This window comes from Botrytis deweyae (genome assembly GCF_014898535.1).
Source record: "Botrytis deweyae strain B1 chromosome Unknown BDEW_011, whole genome shotgun sequence".
In the NCBI taxonomy this organism is placed as follows: Eukaryota; Fungi; Ascomycota; class Leotiomycetes; order Helotiales; family Sclerotiniaceae; genus Botrytis; species Botrytis deweyae.
Genome location: NW_024066218.1, coordinates 631,595 through 648,088, shown reverse-complemented (window position 1 = coordinate 648,088; position 16,494 = coordinate 631,595). Strand labels below are relative to the sequence as shown.

General features: G+C 28.6%; 2 protein-coding genes across 2 annotated transcripts; one reads left to right on the top strand and one right to left on the bottom strand.

The window, feature by feature from the left end:
- Positions 1-10,311: 10,311 nt before the first annotated feature.
- Positions 10,312-10,839, bottom strand: EAE98_005648 (uncharacterized protein; the record flags this gene model as incomplete). The annotated part of the gene is made up of 1 exon (XM_038953270.1): positions 10,312-10,839. One exon carries the CDS (start codon positions 10,837-10,839, stop codon positions 10,312-10,314), a length of 528 nt encoding a protein of 175 aa, XP_038810371.1.
- Positions 10,840-13,635: 2,796 nt separating this feature from the next.
- EAE98_005647 (uncharacterized protein) lies at positions 13,636-15,488 on the top strand (the record flags this gene model as incomplete). Its single annotated transcript, XM_038953269.1, has 2 exons — positions 13,636-14,522; positions 14,573-15,488. The coding sequence occupies 2 exons, from the start codon at positions 13,636-13,638 to the stop codon at positions 15,486-15,488; spliced, it is 1,803 nt and encodes a 600-aa protein (XP_038810370.1).
- Between the last annotated feature and the right edge of the window lie 1,006 nt (positions 15,489-16,494).

The window sequence follows — 16,494 nt, the reverse complement described above, 5'->3', positions numbered from 1 at the left end:
AGATCAAAGTGAGAGAAGGGGGAGAAGGGAAAAGAAGACGAAAAAGCGGGAGATGAGAGGATATGGGAAGGGAGGGGAGGAGGAGTAGTGAGGTGAATTACTGGTGGTGAGTGTAGGATAGAAAAGGATGGATGAAGGAGGTCGAAGTGATGGTCAACGATTAAGGGGTGATGAGTCGACGTGAAGAAAAAAGGAAGAGTTGTGCGAAAAAAAAAAGAGAAGAGTTGGCAGACAAGTAAAATTAAGCGAAGACAGAGTAATTAATGCGGAGAAAAGAGCAATAAGCGACGGATGGGACGCTACGGAGAGCCGCTGAAGAATAATGACGGATCTCTGATTGAAGTAATGAACGTTAAGAAAGAAAAGAAAAAGAAGACGGATGAAAAAAGGGAGAGGGAGCGAGGGAGGAGAGCTTAGAGCTAAGACGTAATTGCATATATTACTTGTTAAGGAGATTAAATTAGAATCCAGTAAGATAGAACCGGACTGAAAGAAAGAAAATATTTTTAAAATTATAACGATTAATTAATTAAAATAATATAAGGGAAAGTCTATTAATAGAAGCTTAACACTTTTTTTTTCAGATAAAACTCATCTTCAAAATTAATAATAACTTAACTATCACTTCCTATTAATTCTTACAAGAAAATAGAATATATTTTTAATACTTCAAAAAACCAATCCCTAACAAGGTGATTATTGTTGATAAAGAAATCAAATGATACAAAACAAATTTCAAATTTTTTAGAAAATATATATATAATATTATTATAAATAAAAGAATTAGATAGTAATAAGTAATCTAAAAGTTTATATATGTGAAATAAAAAAAATATTATAAATATATTTATAATTTATTTAAAATTTTTTGAAAAGAATATTAAATAAAAAATAAAAAGTATTTGAATTAAAAGACTTTTAATAAATCTTTTATTTAATATAATTAAAAAAATATTAAAATCTCTATAATAATTTAAATTATATAATAAGCTTATAAAATAAATCTATAAATTAAAAAATATAAAAAAATTATTTTAAGAAAAAGGTATAAAGAATTTATATTGATTTTATAAATATTAATTATTATCTTCTCAATATCGAAATATTTTTAAATATTTTTATTTAGAAAATAATTTGATTTTAACTATTAAACTAAAGATTCAAAAATTCAATTAATCTTTTTAAAAAGAATTTTTAAGATATTAAGATATCTTATTAATATATTATATATAGAATACTATCGAAATATTATATACTATAAATACCAAAAAAAGGAGTATTTTACTATATATTATTAAAATATTATTATATATAAATATTATAAAGAAAGATATAAAGAATCTGAGTATTAAAGTAATCTATTTGAGACTATCTATATAGAAAATACTTTGATTTAGTAATTATAATAAGTATTTTATTAATATTAAATTTATATAAAAAAGGATAAATAATCTTTATAATTATAGTAATTTTTAATAATAATAATAAGTTAATAATATTCCAATATTTTATTAACTTAAAAGTATAAATCAATATTATATAATAAAATAAATATATCAAATAAAATTGGAATTTTATTAAAAAAAGTATTCTCCTTATATTAGTAAATAATATTATAATTATATTATATAGAAATTATAAATTCCTTATTAAAATAAAAAAGAAAAAAGAAAAAAAAAGAATTTATATTTATAATTTTATATTAATAATATTAGATTTATTATGAATAAATATTATTTTAGATTTTTTATAGTTATAAATAATCAATTTTAATATTGATTAAAAATTAATATTATTTTGATATTATTTTATTTTGAATAATTTTGAGATTATTTTTATAAAGGAATTTTATTATAAAATAAAAAAAAGCAAATCAGTTTTTGTAATTTTTCTAAATAAATTAATTTTATAATTAAAAATAAAAGGAGATTGTTGATATTTATATTAATTTTATGTAAAATATTAAAAGAATTCTAAGAATATAAGAAAGCTTTTTTTGAAAAAGAAAATAGCTTTTTATTTGAATATTATTTGATAAAATATTATATTAATTTCGAATCTGATTTAATTTTTTCTTAAAATTTAATTTATTTTTTATTAAAAAAGAATTAACAATATTATAAAAATATTTAAATAAATATTAAAGAAAAAGATAAATAAAAAAATCTATTAGTTTGATAGAAGTCTCTATTATATTCATTTTAAAGAAAGGAGAAGGCTATTAGTTATATATTAATTATTAAGAACTTAATAAGATTATAAAAAGAATTGAATTTTTTTATTATTTATTAATAAATCTTTAAATTAATTTTAATAAAATACTATATTTATTAAACTAGATTTTAGAAATATATATTATTATATTTATATAAGAATGAATAATAAATAAAAGATGATATTTTGAATATAATATGGTTAGTATAAGTATAAAATAATACTTTTGGTTTTTACTAATATTTCTATAATATTTCAGATATATATTAATTAAATACTAATAGAGCTAATAAATAATATATATATAATATATCTAGATAATATTTTAATTTATTTCAAAAATAAAATTATATATATGATAGATATTCGATAGATATTTGTATACTTTATTAAATATAAACTCTTTATGAAATTAAAGAAATATATTTTTTATATTAAGGAAATCTAATTTCTAGGATTTATTATTTTAGTAAAAAAAGGTTATAATAAAATCTGGGTATATTCAAATTATTATGGAATAGCTAATACTTAATAATCTAAGAGATATATAAATATTCTTTAGTTTTATAAACTTTTATTAACAGTTTATTAGAGTTTATTCGGTAATGATTTATAATATAATTATATTAATAAAAGGAATATAAAAGAGGAAGATAATGGTCAAGTTTAAATAGATTAATAAAATATAAAAGGTATTCAAAGTATTAAAGAAAATCTTTATATCAATATTTATTTTTTAATATTTCGATTTTTTATTTTATATAATAATTAAAATCAATACTTCAATCTTTATATTGAATTATGTATTATTATAATTCTTTTTAAAAGGGATTAAAGATATATTAATTCAATAATAGTATTTTATTATATTCTATTTGAAAAAGTTGAATTTAGTAGAGTAGTAATATTTTATTTATAATCAAAAATTATTAATAATCTATATTGTTTTTATATAATAATGTTATTATATAATAAAAAGTCGATATACTATTGTAATTAAATTGGATTATAATAATCTTTAGTATTTTATAATAAAAAAAGTTTAAATAACTAATAAACAAGGTGAATAAAGGTTTTGGTTATATACAATTTCAAAATAGTATATAGAGTAGAAAAATTGAATTCTATAAATAAACTATTATATTGCTTTAATTATATTATTAATATAAATAATATAAATAATATATTATTAATTTTTCAAAATAAATTGAAAAATAGATTGATAATTATAAATCTGTTTTTAAAGTTTTTTTATTAAGAAAATAAAGTTTCTATATAATGTTATAGGTTTTTTATAAAAAAAAGAATATAATCTATTATCTTGTAAACACTTGAATTTATTAATTAAAATTAATTACAAATAGTTAATACTATATTAAATAACTTACTTATTAATAAAAAATAAAATAGTATTCGAATTAATATCAAAAATAATAAGAAATACTTTATTATAATTTTAAGTAAATAATAATTTTATAAAGAATAAAGAATATTTAAATTAAAAATTATATTCTACTAAAATTGTTTATTTTAATAGATAGGTACTAATAGACTTCTTAAATATAATAAGAATATCTATATATTACCAAACTTTATTTTAAAAATAGAAATTCTAGAAGTTTATTATAATAATTTTATAAATAAATATTAAAGTATTTTTAAAATTCTAGAAATCTTAAGATCTAAATATTTCTAGTTCTTAATAAGAAAAGATGTAAAAATATATATTAAAATATATGCAATATATTAATAAACTATTATCAAAAGATATAAATTCTACAATAAGTTATAATTCCTTTCTATTTCTTATAAATCTTAAAAAGAGATAATTGTAGATTTTATTATAGATCTATTCCTATCAAAACTAGATAAGTATATGTATAATATGATTTTAGTAATTATTGATAGGTTTACGAAGCTTATTTAATATATATCTATTAATAAAACAATTATTTTATTGGAATTTGTTTATTAAATATTAATATAGAATATATTTAAGGACTTCGAGGTATCGAAAGTATTATTCTCAAATAGGGGGACTCAATTTATAAATAAGTTCTTGGGAAATACCACTTTCTTTTTTTATGATTAATACCAATACACACTTATTCCTATGATATTTTATTTTAAATTAATAAGTAAATGAAGAGTTAGTAATAAAATCACAATTCTGAAATTTATTATATAATATATTTTTATTATAACAAAACTAATGTTTTTTTTATTTATTATTTATCGATTTATTTAGAAAGTAATAGAGTTATAATATAAGAAATAGAATCTATTTCAGCGTTAATAGGCATGTCTCGATTTCGTATTAAGAGTTATTATTATTCCTAAGGATCCAATTTAATTTTTTATATAAGAAGAATAACTAGTAGTATGAGAAACAAATTATCTTGGTTAAGAAAAAAACGAAAAATGAAAAGAACGATAGTAAGCAATATAAATCGAAAAGGAAAGAGTAGAACGATTATTCACGAAGAGAAGATCAAAAACAACAAATGAATAGAATATCAAGCACTTAATAAAAGCAAGTTTATGGACAAATTAAAATCCTTTTTAAATAATAAATAGATAAAATAATACATAACATATAAAGTCAATTATTATTTATAAAATTTATCATATCTTCTTTTCCTTATTAAAATTATATATAAATAATAGAAATATATCCATTATTCGAAAAAAGATAGAAATTATTTGAAATATGAAGTAAAAAAGATATAAGAAAAAAAGAAAAATAAAAGTATTAATATTTAATTTAATAAAAAGTTATTAATAAAGAAGATATAAGAAGCCTTTTATAATCTTAAAATATGAAAGAAAGAAAAAAGAAATAAAAAAAAAGAAGAGATTATAAATTTAAAAAAAAGAAAAGAAATTATAAAAATAATAAGATTTTATTATATATCTATAAACAAATTACTAATAATATAAAACTATTTATAATATTCCTTTTTCTATTCTTTTTTATTCTAATAAAAACAAAAATATAACCCTTCATTTACTAATATATTATATACTATTATTAAATATATTAATTTATTCTAATATTTCTAGAATATTTTAGACTTTAATTTATAAATATTAGAATTAATATTATCTGAATTTTTATTAATATTTAGCTAATAAGATTATTACTATTTCTTTTATAAAACCTTATCCTTAATAAGAATATATCTTTAATTAATATAAGAATATTATTATAAAAATATTACTATATTAATATATTAAAAGGATTTTATAATAAAAATTAATTTTTTTATTTTATATATCAAAAAGATTTAATATAAAAAAAAAACTTCAAAGATAATATTATTTATATTACTATTACTTTATTTATTTTTATTTATTAAAGATATATTTATTTCATTTTTCTTTCTATTTTTCTTTTCTTTTATTTTTATAAGGATTTTATTAATTATTTAAATCTTTATTAATTAATTATTAAAACCTGTAAATATTTATAGAATCGAATACTTTTAGAAAAACTTATAAAAACATTAGATTCTTTAATATAAATAAAACAATTTATATAAGAAGCCTTAATCTTTAACAGAATATCAGGATTTCGATATCGAGAATTAAAAAGGGATTAGTAATAATTAATATTATTTTTTATTTTAAAACTATATAGAAAGCTTTATAAAAAAAAAGAATAATTTAGGTAATTTTAATTCTGATAGTAGATTGATAGGTGGAAGTTATTGAATTTCTGAAAGTATACTTTTTTATTTAAAAAATAATAATATTGATATTATTTTTAGAAATATAGGGAATATTAAAATATTAAGAAATATTAATAATTTGGTAAAAAAAAGAGTTATTTTTTTTGTTATTATTAAAATCAGAAAGGAATTTATTAAAATATTTAAAACAATTCTTTTTAAGTATAAAGAAATAAATATAGGAATAAAGATAAAATAACAATTAATTATTGGTATAAGGGGATTTGTAATTCTTCGAATCAATTAATATATTCATAGTATTCAGAGTCTTATCTCCTAAAGGAGCAGGGGGCGGAACAGAAATATTAATAGTATGAAAATAAATAATCGAAGTTATAAAATCGCCTTTATTATTTGAATCTATTATGACTATTAGTTTTATAACAAAGTTTAAAATAGTAGTATTCAATATAAATAAATTATTCTATAATTCAAGAAATTAATTAAATATTATTATAAAAAATAAAGAATAATCAATAATAGCTTAATAAAAATTTATAAAATACTTTATAAAATTATTTATTTGATTCAATTTCTTTATAATAAATAAAAATAATATTTCAAATAATTCTAACTTTTTAATATTATTTTATTTATTTTCTTTTTATAAAAAGGCCTTTATATTCTTAATATAATACTTATTTCGATATATTATTATAATCTCAATATTCTTTTTCTCTTAATTATTAATAAAAATAATCTATTAAAAGATTTGAATTTAATATAACAAATTAATATTAAAATATATCAAAAAAACACTAATTAGTAAATCTTTTTTTAAATATAATAATAATTATATTTAGTATAAAAATCTTTATTGTAATAATAGAAATCTTTAGGAATAAAGGATATAATATATTTGAAATAATAAAGATATATAAAGATAATCAATTCAATAAAATTCATTATAAATCGAATTACAATTGCCTAAAAACTAATAAGTTAAGGAATAATTATAATAAAACAAAAACAAGTAAAGGGATAATAAGAAATAATTTATTAAAAAGAAAAAAAAAGAAAAAAATTAAAAGAAATTTATAGAGTCTTTAATAATCTATTAATGAAAACAATAAATATATTAGAATATTGTTTATTGATTATTTATAGCTTTATAGTATTTTTATTTTCTTTTGATATATAATATAAACACAATTACTCGATATTTCATTTTTTTGTATTATATAAGCCAAATTTGGGAAATAAATATACACATCTCAGAACACGATACACAATATAAGGAGCTTTGTTACAATTAATCTGTATAAAGATTAACGAGGATATATGAATAGTTTCTATAGAACTACTTCGGGCTGATGCTAACCCGTGTATAATTATAAATTGTAGAATTTTCATAGTTTAGAAGAATTAATGAAAAGTCTTTGTATTACATTACATCTAGTTGATTCATTACTATTATCTACTCTAACACCCCCGATCTTCGCTACGCTTGAGTTTAAATTTAGATTTATTAGATTTATTAGATTTATTAGATTTATTAGATTTATTAGATTTATTAGATTTATTGGATTTATTAGATTTATTAGATTTATTAGATTTATTAGATTTATTAGATTTATTAGATTATTAGATTATTCTTACTTTTTTAATATAATAGTTTATTAGAATAGTAAAATAGTAGAATATCATATTCTCATTTATTGTTACGTAAGCGGACACAATAGGAGTTGTAAGCTTTACTACTACGCCACGCACGCAATCTGTCTAAAAGGCACAGTATTAGGGATCGAAGTCCTAATAGCTTACTACTATATATATATACTTGTAACATTTATATTCTTATTTAGTTACTCATTTAGTTTCTTATTTAGTTTCTAATATCGAAAAATATTTAGAGTAATTATACTCTAGGTATTATAAAAGAGTAGAAGGTAATGTGAACGAAACTTGGTACAAGTCACGTAGCCTATTTTTGTAGCTAATATTTATAGATCTTCTTTGTATAGTTTAGAAAAGGCAGTCAGTTCCCATCTACCTTCTTATATATTTTGTAAAGCAATATGTAGAGCCTCCCCCTCCTCTTCTTCGCTAGAGGCGCTATATCTCAGTGACTTATTTGTAGTATTTGCGAAGGACTACTTTACGACCCTACCTTCTACTCTTTTACAGTAATAGGGTTATAGAGAAGTTACTATAGTATAGCGCCTTTAACGGAGAAAAGGAGAGGAAGATTCTATACAGCGCTTCGCGAAATATACTAGAAGTTGAATAGAAACTAACTACTATATTTAAACTATATAAAAAAGACTTATAAATACTAGCTACAGAAAGGGTCACGTGACCAGCACTAAGTTTCGCTTATAGTATTCATGCTTCTGTTTATAAATATATCTTTAAATATATTTCCAAATATATTTCTATTAATTCTTTCAATTAAATTGATGAATTTCCTTATTATTATAGGGCCTATTCTAAAACTAATAGTAATATTCGAAAGCTTTCAATTGCTTTAATCTAACTACTTCTTTTCCAATCGAAGTTTCTTTTTATTTAAGATTATATACTGAATTAAAGTAATTTCATAAATATTTAACCTCTTCATCAGCTGAAATAACCCTGTCCTAACGTCGGCGGTAATTTATAATCTATTAGAAGAGAGCTTGAATATACTAATTAATAAATTTACTATACTCTTATAGATATATGATTATATAATAAAACAATACAAAAAACCCGAGTTTGCTTCTACGAATCTATAATAAAAATTATATTAATCGATTCCTTTAATTTCAATCTATAATTTTATATATTTTCTTTTAATATATCTTTAATTTTGAAGGTTCTATATAAGAAATAGAATTAAAATTCTCTGATTTTTATGACTTTTTAGATATTCAGATATTTAGATAGAAATATAACTTTAAAATAATATTTTAAATCTATATAAATCTTATATTTTTTATTATTATATTAATATAAATACACTATAATATTAAAGAAGCTTCAAAATATTATTCTATCTAATCTGAAATTTAAAATTCATTTTATAGCTTTCAAAAACCTAGAAATAGCTTTAATTTTATAATTTAAAGCGTAAATCTATATTTATCTACTCTAGTACGAGTATTACGAGTCGTTAGATAGAGTTAGAAATATATATAATAAATAGTACTAATAATAATAGATATAGAGTATAGACTAAGATATAGCTCGAAAAGCTACGATAATTTTTCAGAGTAAAGATATATAGAATTTTCATATGTAAGCTAGCCCGATAGAGCCTAGCTTACCTACTCATCGATTATATATCTCTATATCGTAATAACGAGCGCCTTCGAAATATAATAGAGTAGGAAGAGAATCTATTCATAATTACTAATAAAGTCAAAATTCGATTTAATTAATAAGATTATTTAAATCAAATCTTATTAATTGAAAGTTTCTATTTTTGATATATATAGCTTTAGTTCTTACGAATTATAAGATTATTAAGGAGATAAACCTTTAATAATTATATAATTAATATAGAGTATAGATCTATTATATTTGCTTCTATAAATCTATAAAATATCTAGCTAGGCTTATTTCGTCTAAGTGTACGATAAACCGGGGCCTCAATTCTTACATATATAGTGAGTAGATAGATGATGTCCTCGATCGGATATAAAGGTAACGGTGTTTTGTAGTTATGTTTCAATACCCGCTGACACGCCGCTCTATTTGAAAGCCTCTTAACACAGAGGAGATTAATACGCGTCTGCTAAATTGCATCGCCGCCTTCACACATTTTACAAACAGCCAAAAATCATGTATAACTCTGATATAAAAATATTGACATTCCGGTTCGCTTAATGGACTGTAGAAGAGACCAAAATCTAGAACTCGCTAGGTTTCTGAATCTTCGGCCACGAGGCTGCTGTGATTGAAAAGTGGAGTGTGTGGTGAAGAGGTACGTCTTCTGCGAGGACTCGAGAACGGCGATCTCTGATGGAGATGTGCAAATAACATTGTCGCATTATTAAATAGGGAGTACATATATGAACTGAACTGAATCAAGTCGTTTCTTGCATATTCCCAAGCCCCTAGAGATTATATCATCGATATTGATAGCTTCTAATCGAAGATTCTGTAGCATTCACTTTGCTTGGAGAGTCCAGAGGATGCCATATACGCGTCTGAGAAGTGTCGATGCAATGACGTACCAAACGATATCATTTGGATCAACCATAATAAAGACACCATGCAAGTCCACCCTTCGTGTTCTTCCAAACCGGGTGTCAAACCTCTCACATTCCAGATGCACATCTCTGGATTATCAGAGTATACCGATTCCTCGCCAAGGACACCTTATACTTGTTTTCAAATAACTGCAAGCTAGTGATAGACGTGTTCTTGAGCCTTGAGAATCTCAAAAATGTATATTGGTTGTCCTAGACCGAGTATTATCACGGTGATTAAATTGTTGGACCTTCGATTCGAGCTCGGATTCGGTCCTGGATATAATATTTCTAAACCGGGGCTTGCTCCTCCTCTCCATGTTCCTCAAGATACTATGGACTGTCGCACCATCTTTCCAGCTCCCTAAGATTTTCGACCAATCCTCTTCATCTAACAAGTATAAATCCTCCAGATCATTTTCCATACTGTATGTTTTGACGATGTCGTAAGCATTATAGTCCGGTCGATGGCACACCTCGACTAAGGTTCTGAATAACCATACTTCTTGGTCGGCGAAGCTCCAATCACCCCTAGGAACACTACTGGCTCTAATAGGTCGTAGTGGCTTGCCGGATGCTTCCAATAAGAGTTTGAGATAGCTGGGATTGGATTCAGCATGGTATATTTCATCTTCTTTACTTGCTTGACGCGAATGACTTTTATGGATTGACTCCGAGGTGCGGGAACACAGCTTTTTGAAAAGGGATTTTAATGGCATGATGACCGAATTGGGAAATCCTAATGATCAATGAGGGAGAAATATTGGGAATTGCATAAGGAGATAGCAAACATTTGTATGGATAGTTTGATATTAGATTTGAGGAAATGTGTTTGGGGTGGTGGGATGTAGGGGAGTGACATGTGGCATCTAGTCTTCTACTAGATGCCAACACTTACTAAGTAGTGTATCTCTTATGATGCAGTGCCGAGCCAAAAATAAGAAAGTACCGGTGCATCACTCTAGTACAGTAGTTGGTATCCAATGTAGAGGTAGTTCTTCTGAACTACAATGTGCGGGGTTTCGAATTCATTCAAATTTGAGAATTACTGGCTCAGCGAATCGATTGATTGGATGGCTGATCAATCTGGGCCCCCCAGTTTCGATCAATGACACAACTATATGTCTAGTTCGATCCTTATTACAATGGTGTCTGAATAAGCGTCCATTGTCACAGCAATATCAGCGATAAAAATGCAGTAAATCCCACCAACTCCGCACTATGAAAGTGTCGTCTCAATGCTAGGTATACTGAGCAGTTGAGACTCTTGGAGTTTCCCCAGGATATCATGATCGGCATTGACCATAATAAGAATGTGAGAACTACCCAAACTATTGCTCCGCAACAATGTTGATAGCGATGATTATTGACTTTAGGAATGTGTTAAAGAATTGTGGTTGAAATGACTGTCTACCTAGGATCCCATCATATTCGTATCAGAGCAGACCTAGGCAGGCGGATCTTTCCGACCATAAGATTGATTCGGATGATGGTTTGTGATGTTGAGAAAGGTCAGGCAAATTGAAAGCTTGGAGAAGAATCGATGGTAGAAAGGTAGAAAGGTAGAAAGGTAGAAAGGTAGAAAGGTAGAAAGGTAGAAAGGTAGAAAGGTAGAAAGGTAGAAAGGTAGAAAGGTAGAAAGGTAGAAAGGTAGAAAGGTAGAAAGGTAGAAAGGTAGATGGGTAGATGAAGGATATACACCAGGGCACTTCATGATAGATGCACAATTACCTAGGTAGGTAGGTACGTAAACACGTGCAAACATTCCGGGTTTGAACAGAGATAGCGGAATCTTCACGTGAGATTCCGCCATACGGGAGGATATTGTGACATTTTACCTGTATCTCATTCGTACTACCAGTATTCCTGTTGCATTACCTCTGTAGTATTCCCCGCCCATCCTCCCTCCTCCCTCCTCCCTCCCCACCTCCTTTCGTCAAGCCAATGTACAGTCACAAATCAACGAAATCCTCTTGTCGTTGTCGTTGTTGTTGTTGTCGTTGTTGTTGTTGCGAAAGACTTATCATCAACCCTTTCATTTATCGTAATTGGATTCGATTTTCGGCAGTTTTCGATAACCTTTTCCTTCATCCCATTTTCTTTTTTCTTTTTCTTCCCCAAGCCCTTTATGACGTAGTCGATGACCCCATGTTTGCCATTCTTTCAATTCTCAAATCCGACTGCATGAAAATCTGCACGCCATGATCCATTAAGGACCACGGAGTCTGAGACAGTGAGTACCTACCCAGTACATTTCTTATCAATGGGAATCCCAGTCTGGTCTAGCGTGTCTCGTTGCTAGATTCATACCTTTCGCATCCAGGGTTCAAGTCAAACACCAAGACGGCTGTACGGAATCCACGGCTCGCAGCTTCTCCAATGAAGTGGTCGATTGATACTAAAAGGATCGTATATAAAGTAACATCTTCCTCATTACTCTATCGATTTGTTGGAAACTTGGTTTTTTTTGATTACCTGGACACCAGACTGGCGTGAGGGAAGCACGGAAGTAAGCGTAAAATTCCATCTCACCGTTGAAAGAAGAAAGACGATCCGTAGCGAGGAAGACTAGAGCGTGTGGATGGGTCCAAGCAGACCTCGGGAGATGGGAGATTGGGTTACTTGTTGGTGGTGGAGTTGGTCAACTTGGTCGGGACTAGAACTACTAGGTAGAGAGGGAATCGTACAGATTAGGGACTAGGTATTTCGGCATGTCACTCGACTTATGAGGAGGGTTGTGCATTATGATGAGTTAGTTGAGTATGAGTATGAGTATGAGTCCTTTGACCTTCTTTCATTCTATTGTATTTGCATCCAAAGTCAAGGACAAATCCAAGTACCGGCACAAGATCAAGTACCATTTCAAATCAAGTCCCGGTATAAGAACAAGGACACCTCCAACCAACTACAACTAGCCCATTCCTTTCAGCCCTCTTCCCATCATCCCGTCAACTTTTCCACCTTGCCAAGTAAACTTCCTCATGCTATCCATCTTGGCAAAAGCTTGAATCAGTCCATCCGGCACGATACCCTACGATACCCTACGATACCTCACTCAAGTACTCACTGTGTGCAAGCTCATGGTCACTTCTTGAGCTTCTTCCTCGAGCTTAAATATCTTAAATAACATTAAACAATCTCCCTCCCTCCATCCGACTTCATCCCCAATACCGCTGGTACCCGTGCGTCAAACTTTCCATTGTTGACTCGCGCCCATTGTACGCATTCACCTTGTCTCGACGAAATTAACCCAATTAAAAGGCTTAGTTCCAACCCGTTTCGGCGCCTCATCGTGATAATCCTTTCAGCTTCTCTCCCTTCAATTGGTCACCTCGAGGGTATTAGAATTATCTTCCGTCTTTTTTGACTCCCCTCTTTCCGTATCGCATTTTCTTGTCAGACAAAGCTTGGCTGTCAGCTCATTTTACAACTACAATCACAATCCTCTTCTCTGCGCAATATTACGCCGTCTCTCCGCGGAATAATCTAAACTCTCCTGGAGAGTATAAACAAAGATGTCGGAAAAAGTCGATCGTCAAGCACTCGGCGACATGTCAAATGGCGCAAATCACCCAGCGCAAGAGAGTCCATCGCAAGTAATTCCAGCGCAAGAGAATCCAGCAGCCCAAGTAACTCCGGCGCAAAATGGTACACAGCAAAATGGCGACGCAGAGAAACAACACCAAGGCCAATTTCATTCAGCAAAGGAAAAGGTTACGTCGAAACAGCAAAAGTTGAAAGATAAGGCCAATCCTCCTGGTGGTTTCGATGCGACGCCAATTCCCCATGCGCGAGATGGGTATACTGTACGATTTACCTTTCACAGAGCTGAGAATCTTCCTGCCTCGGATCTCAACTCTCGCTCCTCCGACCCTTTCCTTACAGCAACCTTGACATCCTCGCTATTAAAACGACACAAGGAAGATCCAGATCTCGTTTTGCGAACTCAAACAATACACAAAAATACAAATCCAGAATGGAATAAGACTTGGACGGTCGCTGGTATTCCCGGAAGTGGCTTCCGTCTGAAATGCCGTTTATATGACGAAGACCCGGCAGATCATGACGATCGATTGGGAAATGTTACAATCCATGTGGACTCATTAGGCCCAAGTTGGCAAGGTTTCAAAGAGAGAGGATTTGATATCAAAAAGAGAATGGGTAGCAAGAGAGCATATGGAGTGCGAGCTTGCGCTGCTATGTTTGATAGCAATGTTCACATGGATGGTACACTATACGTCAGCGCGGAATGCTTGGGACCATCCGAGCAACCCTATGGCAGAATGTACACTGTCGCGGAAACATATTTCTTCAAGCATTATTCGCCCATGATTGGAAGATTGGCGGGTACCAAAGCACCTGGAAGCTCATCGGGAGACAAGCCACAGACTGAGAAATACGAGTAAGTGATTCTCCTTCGGACCTTGAATCATGTCAATATTAACGAGTTAGTTTCCAAGCAAATCAGATACAACTTCAAGGTCCAGTGCCTGCGGAATTGTACCATCGCTTTGTCGAATTTAAGCCTTTCGTAAAAGGAATGTTCTCAAAAGCAGGGCTACGAGGACGAGTCTTGAATAAAGCTCTCCATCACCAACACGCCCGTGTGTACAATTTCAGTAATAGTACAGAATACGGAGTATTCAAAGCCCGATCAGAAGACGCCGCATTGCAATTTCTCAAAATGGTACACTTTGATGAAGGCGCAAGGATATTCACCTACGTACTCTCACTCGATGGACTTCTTCGATTTACCGAAACAGGCAAGGAGTTCGGTGTTGACCTTTTGTCGAAACATACCATGCACAGCGATGTAAATATTTATATAGCGTGTTCTGGAGAATTCTTCATTCGTCGACTAAAACACCCACGTCGATCAGCTGACGATCCCAGCCAATCTACTCACCCAATCGAAGAGCTTCCAGGCGGACCACCCCACGATGCACCTCCCAAAGACCCTAGCCATTACGAACTGGTGATCGACAATGATAGCGGTACTTACCGACCAAAGGGCTCCCTACTTCCCCTCCTCAAGAAATTCCTCAATGAGAATCTCCCCGGTCTGCACATCGTCACGAAAGAATGCACCGACGATCATCTTACGAAGATGAAAGAAGGACAACGAGAACGCAAGAAGAAGGAAGGAAATGAAATTAACATGGTGCAGAATTCAGATGATGAGATCAGTAGTAGTGACGAGGAAGATTTGAACGATTTGGTGGGCTCAGGACGCAAGAGCAAGAGGGAGAGACTGGTTGCTGGTCTTGAAGATCCCAGTCAGGCAGTGAAGGACCTGAAGAAGGACTATGTACCAGGGAAGTCGAAGGCCCAGAGAGATGAAAATGGAAATCCTCCTGGGACAGCGTGATGGCGGGGACTGTGAATGAGGAGTTTGGCTGACGGCTACGATCGAAGACGAAACCTATCTACGAGTACAATATTCGCACAACCAACCGCGAGTGGGTCCTCTCGCGACAGGGACTCACGTGAGGATTAAGGGGGCGAAGAGGAAGAAGTTAATGGATACCACCATCATACTGGATGGATGTAAATGAACGAGTCGACGAGTGAGATCTTTCCTCACGATCACATCATAACTTAATAACGCTTTTCTTTTGTTTGTTTGTTTGTTTGTTCTTACGCGAAGTCCCTTTTTTTGATACCCTCTACTAGGGCCTATTTATCTGTTCTGTTTCCATAATCATCCCCTTCATTAGGCCAGGGTGGGAGGAACGGAAGAGATTGGAGTTGCCCATGGAAGATGTTTTTTCTTCTTCTTGTATTGCATTGCTTTGCTTTGCGTCAGGAATCGTATAGTATAGTATAGCATCGCATAGTTAGTATATTATAGTATAGTATAGTCAATATGGAGATTTCCTAGCAGTAGTTTCAAGTAGGTGTAAATACTATTTATCTATTACTTATCTATATAGGTATTCAAATATAATGGATATCTGAGTTTGTATATATATATATATAGGTATATAATACGATATAGGTAGATAGATAGATAGATAGGTAAACAGTATTAATACTAAAATATCAATATTATTATTTATATTAATTTATATCTATTTATATCTATATTGATATCATTATCATTATTAATATCTAGATATTAGATATCTAAATACTCAGATACTCAGATACTCAGATACTCAGATACTCAGATACTCAGATACGCAGATACTCAGATACTCAGATACTCAGATACCCAAATACCCAAATACCCAAATACTCAAATATCTAAATATCTGAATAAACATTAAATAATAAAGTTCACCATTAATATCCAACTACAAGCAAAACTCCAGAATTAAGATATAATCTTTTATTTCACTTCACTTTACTTTACTTTATTTCACTTCACCTAC